Raw genomic sequence first — 17,041 nt, 5'->3', positions numbered from 1 at the left:
TGTACATATTTAAATATGGCTCCCAGGCCCATTATCCCTTGTTTGGGCTTTACTTTGAACATGAGGAGAAAGGGATTCTTAACAAGTCTTTTTTGGAAAATTCTCAGATTGTAATTTCTTTCCTCTGAAGAATCTTCCTCAAATATCAAAACAAACTAATCCTAGTTGGATAGGAAATAAGCCACGGATCAAACAAAGTCTTGAGTAATTGTAAACTACAATTACTTGCATACAATTTAAGCAGAATTGGTGTTTTTTTCTTCATTAAAGTAATTACTAAGCACTAACAAATTGATTTTAAATTAGAAATTGAAGTCCATTAAGTATCTTTGGAGCAAAAGTGCTTCCATTTAGAAAAGGTTACCTTTGGAAGTAACTAACTGTTCATTTTATGCATGCCTCTATTCCAATGTCTCTTTAACTACTATGTAAATTTTTAAAAATATATTTTGATAATTGTATTTCAATATAATTGATTGCATTTGTCATCCTATGAATATGATTTTATGGATTTAAATATGTTCAGAGAAGGCAGCCCTTAAGCTTCACCAGATTGCCAAACGTGGCCTATGCCACCCCAAAAAAAAAGTTAAGTAAGAACTCCTGCTTTACTCAAAAACTGCATTTAAATCCAGGGACAGCAGCTGTAAAATGTTTGTGTGGTTTGCTCTAGGATATTTTGGAATATAAAAAGAAACAAAGACCTCAGAAAATACGGATGCTGGATGGATCGGTGAAGACAGTGATGGTGGATGATTCTAAAACTGTTGGGGAATTACTGGTCACAATTTGTAGCAGGATAGGTGAGATTCCAATGCCTGCCTCAAACTTTATGGGATGTCTTTTTTCACCTTGTGTGCTCACACCCTGCCCAGGGTTTCAAATTGCTTCAAGGATCTAATTCCTACCCCCAGCCCATGTAGATCTGCTGAAATTGTTATTTCTCTCTAAAAACTGAGATGTGCGATGACTATCATCTGCCCAATCTTAAGTAGTTTATTTCAGAAGATTCAAAAGAGTATATCTGTCCTTCAAAGAATGTAAGAAAGTAAGATTAAAAAACCTTAACGGTATTAGTCATAAAATAGAAAGAGTTCTGAACTGGACTTGGGAAGATGGAGAAATCAGGGTGCTAATTTTTACTGCTTCTGACATTCATAATGAAGAAATCAACCCTGGGCACATAAATGCCTTACTTTTAAATCTCCTCACCTTTAAACTGAATATAATACACATGTACTGCTTACTTGTCAGAGGTATGTGAAAAGGATCAAATATGAGAATATATAGAAATTCTTTATGAGCCTTAAAGAGACAAGTTCTGTGATTTCATTGGTTTCCAGAACTCTCTTCTACAGCTGGGAGGCATCACTCCTGTGACTTAGAGTTTCCTAGGATTCTGAGAAGTTAATTGCTTTGTTCTAGTCACTCAGCCTGGAATTCTCAGAGGTGGCATTTGAGTCCAGATTTTTCTGACTCTGATGCAAGCTTTTATCCTATATTTCTTCCATGATACCTTACGCCATTGTCTATATACTTGTTGTTGTGGTAAGGGACATAAAAGAGGTATTAAAATACAAAGGGAAGAATAGAGGATTGAATTCTTCCTCTGCTACTAAGTATATTTTTAACCTCTGTCAAGTCACTTTATCCCCAAGGGAGGAGGAAGGCTCTAATTTATTCACCTTTAGAAGGTGATTGGAATAAATTAATTTCCTTCCAGCTCTAAAATTCTATGACCCTAACATTATTTATTCTAATTGCCCACCCAGTACAAGAATCCTTTTTACATTCCTGTAAATGGTTGTGTGGTCTCTTTTTCCTCTTCTCTTCTCATCTTGTCTCTTTTTGTCTCCTCTTTTCTGCTCTTTGTTTTTATTTCCTTTTCTTTTTCTCTTTGCCTTTCTTTCCCTTTCATTCTTTTTTCTTTTACTTTCTTCTCCTTCTTTCCTTTTCCTTTCTTTTAAGTTTCATTGATGTGTTATTTTTTTTTTACAGACATTTACAAATTATTCCACTTTGTGACAGGTCTCTTATAACAAAGTAAAACTAAATCAAGTGAAACTAATAATACAATCTAATCTAAAAGTGTATGTAGTATTTCACATCTGTGGCATCCCCATCAATTTTTTTTAAAAAGGTCAACTCTGTTTTCTTTCTCTACCTTCTTCCCCACATCTAAAAGAAAAATGATTTTCTTGTTAAAGATTTGCATAGTCTAGCAAAACAAAGCCCCTCAATGACTGTATGTAGGAGAATACTTGTGTGTATGCATGCATGCATGTATGTATTTATCTATGTATGTTTATATACAGAGATACTTTATGTAAATTACATAGTTTTGATATATGTATATGTATGTTAGTATATAGATACATGCACATACATATATATATATATATACATGTCCTCCATACCTCTTGGAAACAGATACCATGTTCCATCATGACCTTGTGAGGTAGGTACTAATATTATCCAAATTTACATATGAGGAAACTGAGGCATAGAGGTTAAATGACTTATGCAGGTTCACTTAGCCAATAAGGAATTTTTTTCGTGATTCCAACTCAAGATTTCTTCATTTTAAGTACTATGTTTCTTTACACTTCTATCTATATCTATCTAACCTAGCTGCTCTGCTTTTTGTTATTTTCTATCCTTTTTTAAAAAAATAAATTATTTGTTAGTTACATTAAAATTCCCAGCTACCTTCCCCTTCTCCCAGCCCTACAGAAGGCATCACCTGACCAAAAAAATATATATATATATACACACACACACACATTGTATCTTTTGTGTTTCTGTTTATCAGTTCTTTCTCTGGAGGTAGACAGAAGTTATTTTTCAAACATTAATTCTGTAGCTGTATAAGATGTTCTCTTGGTTCTGTTCATTGTACTTTTCATAATTTCATGTAGATCATCCCATGTTTTTGTTTTTGTTTCTGAAATTAACCTGTTTATCATTTCTTATAGTGCCATAATATTCCATCACCTTCATAAGCTTCAGCCATTCCCCAATTGATGGGTATCCTCCCCAATTTTTTGTTCTTTGTCGCCACAAAGAGAACTGCTATTAAAATTTCAAAATATATTGATTGTTTCCTTTTTTCTTTGATCACTTTGGGAAGCACTCAATAGTGGTATTGCTGGATCTAAGGGTATACACAATTTATAACTTTCTGAACTTAATTCCAGATTACACTCCAGAGTGGTCAAATCAGTTCACAGTTACACCAAGAGTATACTAGTGTCCCCATTTTTCTGCCTTGCTGCCCTACTTTCAAAGTTTTTCTGTTGTTTTGTCTTTGTATAAATTTTCTCTTGGTTTTGCTCATTTCGTTCTTCAATAGCTTTTTAAAGTTTTTTCTTGATACCTCTAGTAACTTGAACTCCATATTATTCAATTAATTAATAAAATGGTGCCTGCCTTCTAGAACAAAGGCTGGCAAACTTCAGGCCAGATTCAGCTGCACTTTTGCAAAATGTAAAAGTAATTCTTAGCTTATAGGCTATCAAAAGGTGGCAGCAGGCCATAGTTTGTCAACTCCTACTCTAAAAACTTATTATCCATTACTAGCTTAGGGGGTAATCCATTTTATAGCAATTTCTTTTTTTTTTTTAAACTGGATACAGGATATACCAGAAAATTATAGTCATCAGGTAGTTCTTTTATTTGAAAGCAGCTTGTTAGTACAGCGGACATAACACAAGACCCAGAGTCAGGAAGACCTAAGTTCAAATTTAGCCTCAGACACTTATTACTTATTTGCTCTTTGACCCTGTTTACCTCAGTTTCTTCATTTGTAAAATAAACTAGAGAAAGAAATAGCAAATCACTCCAGTATCTTTGCCATAAAAACAAACAAACAAACAAGCCACATCCCAAATGGAGTTATAAAAGAGTCAGGCATGTCTAAAAAAATGAATGAACAAGTTCTTCTATTGAGTCAACATTTGCCTGTTTGCCAGTGGGACCCAAGTTCAGCTCATAGTATGGATCTATTCCTTCTTCTGTTTCACAACCCCTCAAATACTTGAAGATTGTAATGAGGTCTTCCTTTAGCCTTTTTTCCCCATCCATGGCAGTTTCAACATGGAGACCCTGAACTTTGTGTTTTTAAAAAAGTATTTTGGTAATTGCATTTCATTATAATTGGGGTTTTTGGTGATACTATATAATCTAATTTATGTGCTGAATAACATTCTGAGAAGGGGTCCATGCCACACACAAACATGGTTAAGTATTCCTGCTCTAATCTAAGTGCCCCAATATTATTCAGCATCTCCACTACTAAGCCATGAAATTTTAGGCCTGGAAGTGAACATAAACATATTCTAGTCCAGTTTTACCATTTTCCAGATGAGGTTATCGTAACTGAGGTTGTGACTTGCTCAAAGTAACATAACTAGTAAATTATGAAACAGAAACTCAGTTGTTTTGACTCTATACCATTTCCTTGTGTTTTCATCCTCCAAGGTACACTAGATCAGCAACATTCCTTTTATGAGGAGGTGCTCATTCCAAAGCACAAATATTTTATGACCACAACAGAGCACAGCATAACAACGATGACTTCCCATGCTGTGGACTAGGAGTTTTCAAGATATTCTCAATGAAATCTTCTTCTCTGGCAATAACATTAGCTTTATTTTCCTTCTTACTTAATTTGAGAGTTTTTTCCCCTTCCATCTTTATGAGACTCAACTACAGATGTTTAAATTAATGAGAATGTTGGTAGGAGTGTAGACTTATAGCTTAAAGGGACTTCAGATGTCACCTAGTGCAGCCCTTTGTTATACAGAAGAGGGAATTAAGGATCAGGTCAAGTCACAGAACTAGAATTTTGTCCTTATATTCTCTGAGTTTGAATGGACATTTCACTATTCATATACCACTCTGCTTCTATTTATAATTGTGGAAATTATTCTCTAATTCATTCTCAAACTGCTTTGGACAGAGAACACTGGTGCTTAAGGTATTTAAAATTTTTTTTAATATTGACTTTGCCTATTCATGAGAAACTGACATTTCCCTAATTGTTTATATCTGTCTTTATTTAGGTGAAAATCAATGTGCAAATTATGTAGTCTCTAGCCTTGTCTTTGAAGGTCGACTCCCAAGTATCTTATATTGTCTGCAGTTATTTTATTTTGTTTTATTTGGCCTTAAATTTTATTTTCTCCCCAACTACATGTATAAATAGTTTCCAGCATTATTCAAAGAATAGTGAGACTCAAATTCCCTCTCCCCCAACTCCTCACCCTGATTGAGATTATAAGCAATCTCATATAGATTTTACATGTGCAGTCATGTAAAACTTTTTTTTCCAAGTTAATTCTTTTACTTAAGGTATTTTGATGAAACGCACACATACTAGACCAGAGTATTGGATAGCTAGGGAAATAAAGTCATTTGGAGAAATTTTAGAGCAAGCTAGAAAGGGCAAAAGTTCATGTCATGAATCCATGTCACTGGCCGTATATCCTGGTTAGACAAATTATGATGGTGGGACTGATTTCGCACATAACTAAGAGTTTAAGTTGGTATTTATTAACAAAAGGTTTGAGGGAATATGAGTGTGTGTGTGTGTGTGTGTGTATGTTTGTATTTTGAGGAAATGGTATAAAAAATGATGACAACAGTAGATAGACAAGTCTGAGTCAAGCCATAACAAGACACAGCAGAAAGAACACAGAACTGTGTGATAGATAAGAGAAAAAATATATGTGAGGGATGTTTGTGTGTATGGATGTTTCTAGACCAGTAATTGGGAGATTATCAATCTGGGTTAGTTTTAATTTCCAAGTAAATCTTCCATCAGCCTTGGCTATCCTCAGTACTTCACCTAGAACCGTGTTGGCGAACCTGTGGCACACATCCAAGAGGAGCTACTCTCTAACCCCTCTCCACATCTACCTGAGGACTTTCCTCAGTTCACCTATCCCTCTGCTCAGCAACCCAGTGGGAGTGCTTCCTCTCTCCCCTATCTGGGGTAAGGGAGCAGGCTCACAGATGGAGTGAGATTTACCATTTGGGCACTTAGTCTCTAAAAGGTTCACCACCACTGATCTAGAACTTCCTCCTCTATCTTTGTTTCTTGGAGCAACAGGATTCAATAAAATATAGTCCCAAAAATGCTGTTCTAATTCATATTTGGGGCTTTTTTTAGGCATAACCAATTATGAAGAATATTCATTAATTCAAGAAATAATTGAAGAGAAGAAAGAGGAAGGAACAGGAACACTCAAAAAAGACCGAACGCTACTACGAGATGAAAGAAAGATGGAGAAGCTAAAAGCCAAACTTCACACTGATGATGATTGTAAGTCTAGGGAAGAAAACAAAAAACATGGGGCAGATGAAGGGTTAATTTATCACATTATAACAAAATATGGCTTTATGTTTCTATCCTTTATAGAGTTCAAGACTCCTTTTCCCAAATTTCTCTGTTTATTCTTACATGCCTTACCTTAGATTAAATCTGGCCTCACACACTTCTAGCTATATGACCTGGGCAAATTACTTGACTACAGTGACCCCTTACTACTCTTCTGCCTTGGAACTAATACACAGTATAGATTCTAAGATAGAAGGCAAGGGTTTAAAAAAAAAAAAAAGACAGTGCAAGAGCTAGACAATCAGGATTAAGTGACTTGCCCAGGATCACAACAGCTAGGAAGTATCTGAGTCCAGATTTGAACCCAGGTCTTCTCGACTCCAGGCCAGGCAGTCTATCCATTCTGCCACCTAGTGACCCATTCTACATCAATTTTGAATTGTTTTGTAGTTGTTGCCATTCACATTATTATAATCATTATGTAAAGTGTTTTTTTTTTGGCTCTCTAATTATAAGTATTGTTATCATGTTGCTTCAGTGAACTTCAAGAATGAAAGAAAATGAGTCAAGTATTTGTTAGGTTATAATCCTTTCCTTTATTTTTTTTAAACTATATTCTAAAGTTTATAGCTGTTGACTGCTTTTTTTTTTAACCTTTGTTTCAAGAGTTGGCTGATTAGGTGCAAGAGGAGGGGGAGATATTTGCAGGGTATCCCAAAAGTTTTAGTGCAGTTTTAACCTTTAAAAGCATGACCATGCTGTATTCAAAAATGCTAGCAATATAAAAAGAAAAGATATTAATATAAGCATTTAAACAAAAAAAATAATAAGGTTTTACACAAATGTAGAATGTTTTTTCCAAAGGACCAATAAAATAGCCAATTTTAAACTTGTTTTAAATGTTCTTGCATTTGTTTTTCTGTTATAATTGGACATCAGAAATAACTATCTGTATCAAATCCTTTTAATTAAGAGATATCATAAACACCTTTCACTAATACAAGTCTCATTGCATTCCAGTAAATTGGCTAGATCATAGTCGAACGTTCAGAGAACAGGGAGTGGATGAAAATGAAACATTGCTGCTTAGACGGAAATTCTTTTATTCAGACCAGAATGTAGATTCAAGAGATCCTGTGCAGCTGAATTTGCTTTATGTTCAGGTATGATGTTGGGATTCTAGAAACTGTGGTTAAGCAACCATTGGGAAGCCCTTGGCAGTGGTGACAGAAGGAATGGGAAATGGTCTCTGTCTTAGCTGAGTTAAGTAATCAGAAGCCTCCCTCTAGTGCCCACTGTACACGTGGTAACATTTTGCTGGACCCTTTTTTGGTCCATGTAATCATGAGGAGCCATGTAATGGAAAATGGGGCAGTTCAGCTCCATTTGAGATTCTTTCCTGAATTAGGTTATTGCTGACTAGTTTTGATCATGCTGCCTTGTTTTGGTGAAACTAAAATTGTCCTGTATTGAAATGGGAGAAGGGGGTGAGAGGTGGGAAAAACATTTTGTACGCGAGAAAAAGTTTTATTATTGGCAGATTAGATCAATGGACAATTTCCATCAATTCTTAGATTCTTTTTATTAAATGTTATGCCAGTAGGTGGAAAATCATGGCTCCACTACTAACTTCTAACAGATAATATCGTCTCTCATCTCTTCCTCCATAATATGTGGGGAACAGACAAGACATTGATCTGGAAGAGACCCGGGATAAATGTTGACTTGTAATGGACTCTACACATTAATTCTGGGAATGTAAAACATGTACAAGCCAATTGAGGTTCTTGTTAAAGTAGTCATGCTTAGAGAGGCAATTACCAAAATGCACAAGCAAAGTTAGCCTTGGATTACTTAGCTAATGAAAAGGAAACAACAAATTAAGGATAGGAGAATTGGAGATCAGTGGGGCAAGAGAAACAATGAATGGAAAATGAGCAAAAAGGAGGGGGGGAAATTGGTAAATTCTAGGACTTTTAGTCAGTTTGTTTGCCATTCCCTATTATCGTTAATGCTTTCAATTTATATGCACATTCAGTTTATAGAAAATGTAATGTTGATATCTAGGATCCACTCTAGTTTTATTCTATGAGCTCCTCTTTAAATGAAGGTAGAGTATTTTTTCTCCATAGGATCCCACTGATTTTGTAGTTACTGCCTCACTACTTGACTTTTTCCTCAAATTTTTTTCCTCCTGGTATTGGAGGGAAATTAAGTGAATGAAGGGATGAGGATCATGCAATAGAAAGAGCCTTTTATTTCCAATCAAAGAACATTAGTTTGACTCTCATCCCTTAATTACTACTTGTTTAACTTTGAACAGAACAGTCCATCTCTGTACGTCTCAGTTTTCTTATTTGTGAAATGATGGTATTGGACTGGCTAATTTTTTGATATCCTTTTCTGCTCTATCCTTTTCTGCTCTAAATTATGAGCTAAAGGTACCTAAAGACCTTCATTTCTGTGACACACCTTTCTCAATCTGATAATTTGGCAAATACTTTTCAGTTTCATTTTTTTCAAGGTCTTCTTTGCCTTCCTTTGTCTTCAATAAATTTTTAAATTTGAACTATTTGCTACTTCTCCCTTCTTAAGCTTTCAGATCTTTGCAATTTTGGGAGAATATTTATCCTTTAACTTAAAATCTCACTTAACCAAAGTCAATAGTGATAACTTTTAACTCAGCATTTTGTTGGTGATCTTGTTCAGATTTTGTTGTTCTTCCCAAAGTGATACTTATTTTAGTGATAAAGCACAGTAGTATGCTAGCAGAAGAATCCATTACTAGGTTAATGAGAATAATAATTGGCCTTTATCTGACAGGACAAATCAGACACAAAACTATCAAGGAGAAAGATAATTCTAAGAATGTTAAGAAACTGACTTGCATCCTGAAATCAAAGCTTAATACAAACAAAAGGTTCGTCAGTTAAAGGCAGGTATAAAAAGATAAATACTTCCTTGCCAAAAAGGAGGAAGACTGAGTGAAAGATATTCTCAAACAACATGAAAAAAGGTTAAAACTTCACTAAAATTCTTTTGGAACAAACGGGTTTTCTTCACAACTCAATCACAGACACATCCTAGAAGATTTGTCACTTAAGCAGAAGTAGTTTATCTCTAAGAAGAATTTAGGAAACATCCAAAATCCAAGAATAAAAACAAAATGCTCACCATGGGTAATGTGCACATGAATTCAACCAATAAAACATCCACAAAGAAATTCATAATAAATAGCAGAGTCACACAGATTTGTTCCAGAAATAGAACAATTATGATATTAGATCATTGCAGACAGATATTCCATAAAGGTTTATATAAGAGACTTCTCTTTGTTGATCAACATAAATTATGCAATGAAATCATGGAAATTGTGCAACTCTCCCTGTAAATTATAAAAATCTACCAGATACTTAGAGAGATAGTCGGGTAGCTAGAATTACAGAACAGAAGCTTGTATCCTTTGTAAAGTAATAACAAGTCACCATACTACAAATACGGACACCAAAATATTTCTTAGAATTCGATAAATAAATCATCCTGAAACTAGAGCATCATTAAAAGATGGAAATGCTACAGCCCATAATCACCAAGTCTTAACAATGACGCATAATAAATGTAGCTGCCACCTTAGCAAAGACTCTTAATCACCAAATCACAAGGAATCTGAAAAGTTAGAAAATGAAGACTTAGTGAAAGACATCAAAACCTCATGAGAAGGGGCAGCAAGGTCATATGTCTGAGGATGGATTTGAACTCAGATCTTGCTGACTCTAGATTCAGTGTTTTATCCACTGAGCCATCTAGCTGTCCCCATTATTATTACAACCATTACCGAAAAGGGGGAAAATAGGGGAGTAACAACAATAACAGTATTAATAATAAATTTGAATGAAATACTAAGGATTTGGGTTCTGGCAATACTACTACAAATGGGCAGTATGATAAAACTGCTTCAGAGTTATGGTTGGAAATTAACCCTCCCTACTTAGAACTGCTAGGATAGTCAGATTGACTTAGAAAACCAGAGTCGTACTTCTTCCTATTCTGCCAAAAGGTAGTCAGATATATTAGAAGAAAAGAGAAATGTCAATACTCCACCTTCTAGAAATGCTACAGTAAAGATGGTGCTGATCATTAAGGTGGGCAATCCATGAATGTTCATGAATTGGACTAACTATATCTATATTTTCATTATATTCCAGTTCTATGTCATAACAAAATTGGAAACTGAGTTTCTTAGTTATAGTTGGGGGCATTATATTGCTTTTGTCCATGATATCCTAAACTCTTGGGTGATATTTATTATTTTATAATAGTTCATAATATGCATCATTTTATAATATTTTATATTATTATATTACATTAGCATATCATATTATTATATTATCAAGACTAGTGCAAGGAAATTGTAAGAAAATTTTACCCCTTAGCCCAAATTAAATGAAAAAAGAGCTGAAATGGAGGACTTAGTAAAATATGAAGAGAATAAAGTTGTAGAACCTGAGATAGAATTTCTTGCCTGATAATGAAATGGGTGAAAATAATAACTGATATTGATTTAGTATAATGGAATTTGCAAAATGCTGGCATTTCTGACTCTTGTTTTGCAGGCTCGAGATGATATCCTGAATGGCTCCCATCCAGTCTCCTTTGAAAAAGCGTGTGAATTTGGTGGATTTCAAGCCCAGATACAGTTTGGACCTCATGTAGAACATAAACATAAACCTGGGTTTTTAGAGTAAGTGGCTTTTCTTTTCTCACTCTCTCTCTCTTTCTCTCTCTCCTTCTCTCTCTCTCTCTCTGTCTCTCTCTCTTTTCTCTCTCTCTTTCTCTCTCTTTCTGTTTTTCTCTCTCGCTCTCTCTCGCGCTGTCTTTCTCTCTGTCTCTCTCTCTCTCTGTGTCTGTCTGTCTATCTGTCTGCTTGCATGTCTGTCTGTCTGTATCCCCCCCCACCCGCACTTTGCTCCTTCTATCCCCTCCTGTCCCCTCCAACCCCTACCATATACATTTGGCATACTGAGGTTTATAAGGGGTAGGAAGCTGCAAAGCCAATATTTCTTCTCCATGCCTTTTATATGGGGGTGTCCACAATATCCAGAATGCTCTCCCTCTTCTCCTACACCTTCTAACTTCCCTGGATTCCTTTAGTAGTCAACTCACATTCCACCTTCTGCAGGCTTACTTTCCCAACTTTCCATTCCCCCTTCACTCTGAAATTATTTTTCATTTGTAATATGGTATATCTTGTATGTACAGTTTATATATTATTTGTTTATATATTTTTTATTTTATATATATTTATTTCCCCCATTATATATCTGTTTATATATTATTTCCCCCATTAGAATGTTGGCTCTTTGAGGGCAGAGACTATTTTTGTTGTTCTTTGCATCCCTATCTCTTAATACAAGATCTGGTAGATACCTTTTAATTAGTACTTATTAACTGTTGTCTGTTTTCACATAAATATGTGAGACTTAGCTACCTTTGTACTTAGCAGCATGATATCATATATTTTAATCTAGCAAAAGGAAACCCCTCAAATTTCATTCATCATGTCCCATGAGCCTGATGAACAATGAAGAATGCAGTTCCCAGACACAACCGAGTCCTTCAGGCTGGAGTCACTCATGCCAGGATCTTGGGGTGAATTCTGACAAGATCTTGCTCTGTCTCAGCTTCCAAACCCTTGCCTGTTACCGTCCTCATTCTCTTTCATTTTTTCTCAATGTATGTTGCTGGAACAATTAGATCAAACTCCTGATCATTCTGACGCAGGGGAGCTGTCCATATGACAATGCTCCTTAGAGTGGGGATTGCTTGGATGAAAAGGGAATGTCCATTGGGGGAGTGGGACTAAAATGAATAGGCACAGTGGATGAGAGAATTCAGAATATATTATGAAAGAGAAATGGGGGTTATTAATTATATTGTGCCCTACTCTGCTAAGGGGAATAATGAAAATGCTGACTCAACCCTTAAGTCTCCTGCCATCTAAATGGAAGATAATAGCAGATGCCCTTGAGTGAGAAGGAAACTTTGTAATTTTAAAATCTTTCTCAGAGGCAGAAAAGGCCCATCCATTCCCCGTTGTTTTGTCTGGTCTAAGCCATTTGAAAGAGCTCCCCTTGGGTTAATGGATCCCCAGGGAGTCTCTCCAAAGGGATGATTTGTGTTGGAATAGCATATCATGACCTTGATTCTCAGACTTGCTCTAAAAAACTTCCTATGAGGAATTCCTGTTATTTTGATCTCATTTCTCCATACTAGCCACATCCGTAGATACATGCCAAGTCATTCGTAGTGCCTGTTAACTTGGCCAATTGAACTTTCTCCATACTGAAGCTATGTGAAGACCATTGCAAAAGAGCAACTTAATTACACTATTGAGAAATGACGATCCTGTTTTCACTCTTTTTTAAATTCTTGTCCTCCATCTTGTGTATTGGTTCCAAGGCAGAAGAGTGGGATGGGCAAGGCAATGGGGCTTAAGTGACTTGCACAGGGTCACCCGCCAGAAAGTATCTGAGGCCAGATTTGAACCCTGGACTGACTTTATCCACTGAACCACCCAGCTGCCCCTCTTCTTGACTTTTAAGCCTCAGTATGGTTGTACCTTATCTCACACAGAATCTTCTCTGTAATATTACAAGGCAAGCACTGGCCATTTTCATTTTGATGTCTTTAATGACAAACTAGAATAAAAGGGAGATGATCTTAAAACCAGAAGTTTAAGCCACCTTTTAGCCATTTTTAGCCACTCATAGTAGTAAACACTATTTGGTTCTCCCGGGTAGACAGGAGTCCCAAATTAAATCCTTCTCATTCATCTCTATGATGATTATAAGACTACATTCGCCTTCCCTTAGCAACCCACAGACACTGTTAGCCTTTATGATAATAAACCATTTTAGCATATAATAGATAGGTAAACTGACAAAGAGGCAATTTCTCTGCTCTCTTAGATAATTCTTAAACCAAAAAGAGTACTCTTCCTTTGCCTCTTATGCTAGAACCTGTCACTTTTGAATTCCAGCGTGGTCCCCTGGAGACCAAAGCGCTTCCATCTTCCTCAAAAAACCTATCATTTATGGAAGAATTCCTTTTATCACTGGCCTTCCAAAAAAAAAGAATTTGATTATAAAATCACTTACTTGCTATTTGCCCCAAATATGGAAAAGAATTTGATTATCAGATAGTCACTTAGTATTAAAAGGCATAAGTGTGGTATAATCTATTTATTCCTCTAGCTAATTATTGAATGACTTCTAATTCCAAAATACTGTTTAGGCACTGGGGGAAGCAAAGATATATAAGCCATAATCCTTGATATGATTGGTGTGGTGAGGGAAAGTGAAGAAATTTGATTTGGGTTAGTGTGGACTGTCTCAATATACTTTAAAAGTGTTTGTGAAAAGGGTATGAAAGGGAGTTTGGTGACTGACAGAGAAGGGAAAAGTTTTAGAATCAACATGGTGAGGAATAAAATAATAAATCCAAAATAAATTAACAACGATGTTAAGAAGCAGGACGTGCCCACTTGAGCTCATGTAGACAATGATTGTATCGGTGGCCCAGTCAGCCTGATTTCCTAACTTTCTTTGGCAGTGCTTTGCAGTTTGAGGAGAGGAGACATCTAAAAGGATATCTTTCAAGACTACATTGATAGTGTCCTTTCATTTGAATATCTAAGCTGGAAAATGCTCTGAAATTGTATTTAAGTTTTCTAAAATGTAACATGCAGATTATGCCTCTGCTAGAATATTTACTTCAACTCTGATTCCAAATTAAAACAAGCTTATTGTTGCCTTGTGGGGTTTTTTTCCCTGAGGAATTTGATTTGCTTTTTAATTAGACTAAATCCAACATAGGTAATGAGGCATTTTCATTTAACACTGATATTGGATTGTGTCTTTTCATCGTATATGCCATACAGGTGGTAATTCCTGTGAATGTGCTCAGCATTTTAATTAAAATAAAACTCTAAAGCTACTTGTACCCTACATTTTCTCCTAATGGTGTATTCCAATCTGTTTAACCCTCTTCAAAGAAGTCGCCTAGTTAGTTATTTAGTAAATCCTATTGACTAACATAAATTACAGAATTATGCCATGAATATGACTGTGTAGGATCACACGTCTTTATGTACCATACAATCTCAGACCTGTGTTTATGCTGTCTGAAGAAAGCTCCATGTTATACATAACTTGGAACACTGGTATGTCACAGTCACTGAAATTAGCTTGTCAAGCATATTTTGATAGGGATGTATGCTTTATACATATTCATCTCAACTAACAATCCATAACAAATATCCATAGTGTTGGTTACCTGCTACTGTGCTTGAAAATTTGATTTTGGTTGATTAAAAAAGTGATTCTCTCATCTAAAACTACTTTCTGCTCATAATGAAGGTATTTCATCTATAATAAAAGTTCAGTCACCAGCTATAAAATGTTGCTGTCTTGCATCCATAATGTCTTATAATTTGTGGAATTGTAAAATACCTTACTGAAATTTCCTTTTTCAAATTCTTTGTAGTCAGTTCATCCAAAGCAGCTATTAGGGGCTTAGACACATATTCTTGTCCAATCATTTGCCAGGTCTTCTCAGTTCAAACTCCAAACTATCTCTCATACCCATCCATCCTCTCTTTTTTTATATACAGTTAGACTACCTAGTTTCAGACCTTCAGTATCTCTGAACTGTCATCTCCTAAATTATTTCTCTTTCTCTAGGCTCTTTGTTCTCTAATTAATTTTTCCGCACAGCCACAAAAAAAATTTTTAGATACACAGATCTGATTATGCCATTTCCTTGCTTAAACTTTCATTTTCTAATATTATTTAAAGAATTACTTAAAGAATATGAACATTATTACTTACTGCATATGGGATATTATTACTTATAGAATAAAATACAAACTTAGTAGCCTGGCAATCAATGCCCTCCATAATCTCTCTCTTAGTGATGTTTTCAACTTTGATGTCATATAATTCCCTTTATGTACTCTATAGATCACTCAATCTATCCTTCTGGATCAGTGATGATGAACCTTTTAGAGGGGTGGTTGATATTAGAAATGTCCTCAAGAACCCTTGGAGAAGGGGAGGGGAGCAGCCCAGCCCTGCATCCCTCTGGCTTTCTGGTAACAAATTCTGGTGAACTTTGTGGTTGGGTGATGGCCGGCATGCCCAGAGAGGGCTCTGAGAGCCCCCTGGCAAGTGTACCATAGGTTCACCACCATGGGTCTCAATTGAGCCTATACTTGTCTACCACCATAAAGTTATATGTTTTCTCCTGTGCTTGTATTAATTTTGTCCTTGAAATACTTCTCTTCCTCTACATTTCTATCCGATACCAACTTATCCATAAAACCATAAGAATTTCCCCTTACTCTCCCAAATTGTAAGCCCTTTTCCCATATTTTTCCTTATGCCTATCAAATTCAGGCTTACATTATACCAAGTTTTGTGTTTGTTCTCACTCCTGTTAGATTTAAGCTCCGTTAGGGCAGGTTCTATATCCTTTCCCACATTTGCATCCATATTGCCTAGCTTATTCCCTTGCATATAGTAACAGTGGATTGAATTTTATTTTTGATTAGGAAATTACATTAAGAATGCTGCTTTTAAATGATTAATCCATCAATGGTATGCAGGATGGATCAGTGTCAAGAGAATATGAAATTAGGAAAATCATTTAGCAGACTGTTGTGATTGTAGTTTGGGCCTGTCCTAGGATGATGGAAATGGAAAAGGAAGAAACAAATACAGAAGACATTATAGAGTAAGAATTCGGTTTTTTTTTTGGTTTGTCCTTCTTGTCTGACCAGTGTTTCTGATTTGATCATGTAGAGATTTTTGTCTGGTTGATAATGTGAGAAAGAGAAGAAACGTAGCTCACAGTTTACATATTCTTTCAGTAGTGTCTAACCATGATTTGATAGTTTTCCTACAAGACAAAATAATTCAGTCTGGATTTCTGGTAAAGGCAAATCTTGAAACTTTTTATCACAAACTCTGAGCAAGTTTGTTATTGACTGAGCAAAGTTTTTGACAACGTAAGAGGTCTTAAATCAGTTTTATCCTTGGCATCTGCTCAACTGTATATTTTCTCCTAAGCTCTTTGGAGTTTTTCCTCTGGGATTTTGTCTGAATAATTTAGAGGCCATTGCTTTATTTTGGAGCATACAGTAATTTTTCTTTTAAGAGGAGGGTGGCTTTAGTCAGAGGTACTTCCTTTGACAGGAGCTTAGACTTTGTGGAAGAGGTGGAAGAGACAGCAACCACCTTTTTAAAGAACATTCCATTCATTTTTTTTTTGTTTGTTTCTGGATAGATATCTCTTCCTCTCACTCCCAACACCTCTCCCCACAAAAATTCATTCCTCTTTGCATTCTCATTTTATCAATTATTATTTGTTGATGATACTATGATAGTGTAAGTTTTCTTAGCAGAATCTTCTGTCTGAGGACCTCAAGGACATTGCTTCCGTGTCACCACATTTCTTGTATCCTTTCCCTGATAGCAATTAGCTCTGAGCCTCTCTGACCAAAGGAAGGCTTAGATTTTGCTACTTATTGTCATTTGGAAGCCAAAGTTAAGATTCAATGCTAAATTATTCCAGATATGATATATGTGCAACAATCTTGTTTGTTTAATCATAGAGCAAACAAAATGTCTTGGAAACATGTAT

General features: G+C 35.6%; 1 protein-coding gene across 1 annotated transcript in view; it reads left to right on the top strand.

Annotated features, from left to right (window-relative positions):
- TLN2 (talin 2) overlaps nucleotides 1-17,041 on the top strand; it is a 252,871-nt gene that overhangs the window by 11,466 nt on the left and 224,364 nt on the right. The window contains exons 3-6 of the mRNA XM_044660127.1: nucleotides 674-803; nucleotides 6,173-6,325; nucleotides 7,361-7,503; nucleotides 10,954-11,081. Coding sequence (XP_044516062.1) covers nucleotides 674-803; nucleotides 6,173-6,325; nucleotides 7,361-7,503; nucleotides 10,954-11,081 — 554 coding nt within the window. The remainder of the gene's footprint in view (nucleotides 1-673; nucleotides 804-6,172; nucleotides 6,326-7,360; nucleotides 7,504-10,953; nucleotides 11,082-17,041) is intronic.

This window comes from Gracilinanus agilis, chromosome 2 (assembly GCF_016433145.1).
Source record: "Gracilinanus agilis isolate LMUSP501 chromosome 2, AgileGrace, whole genome shotgun sequence".
Taxonomy (NCBI): domain Eukaryota; kingdom Metazoa; phylum Chordata; class Mammalia; order Didelphimorphia; family Didelphidae; genus Gracilinanus; species Gracilinanus agilis.
Note: the sequence above shows the minus strand (reverse complement) of the source record. Positions and strands in the feature narration are given on the sequence as shown.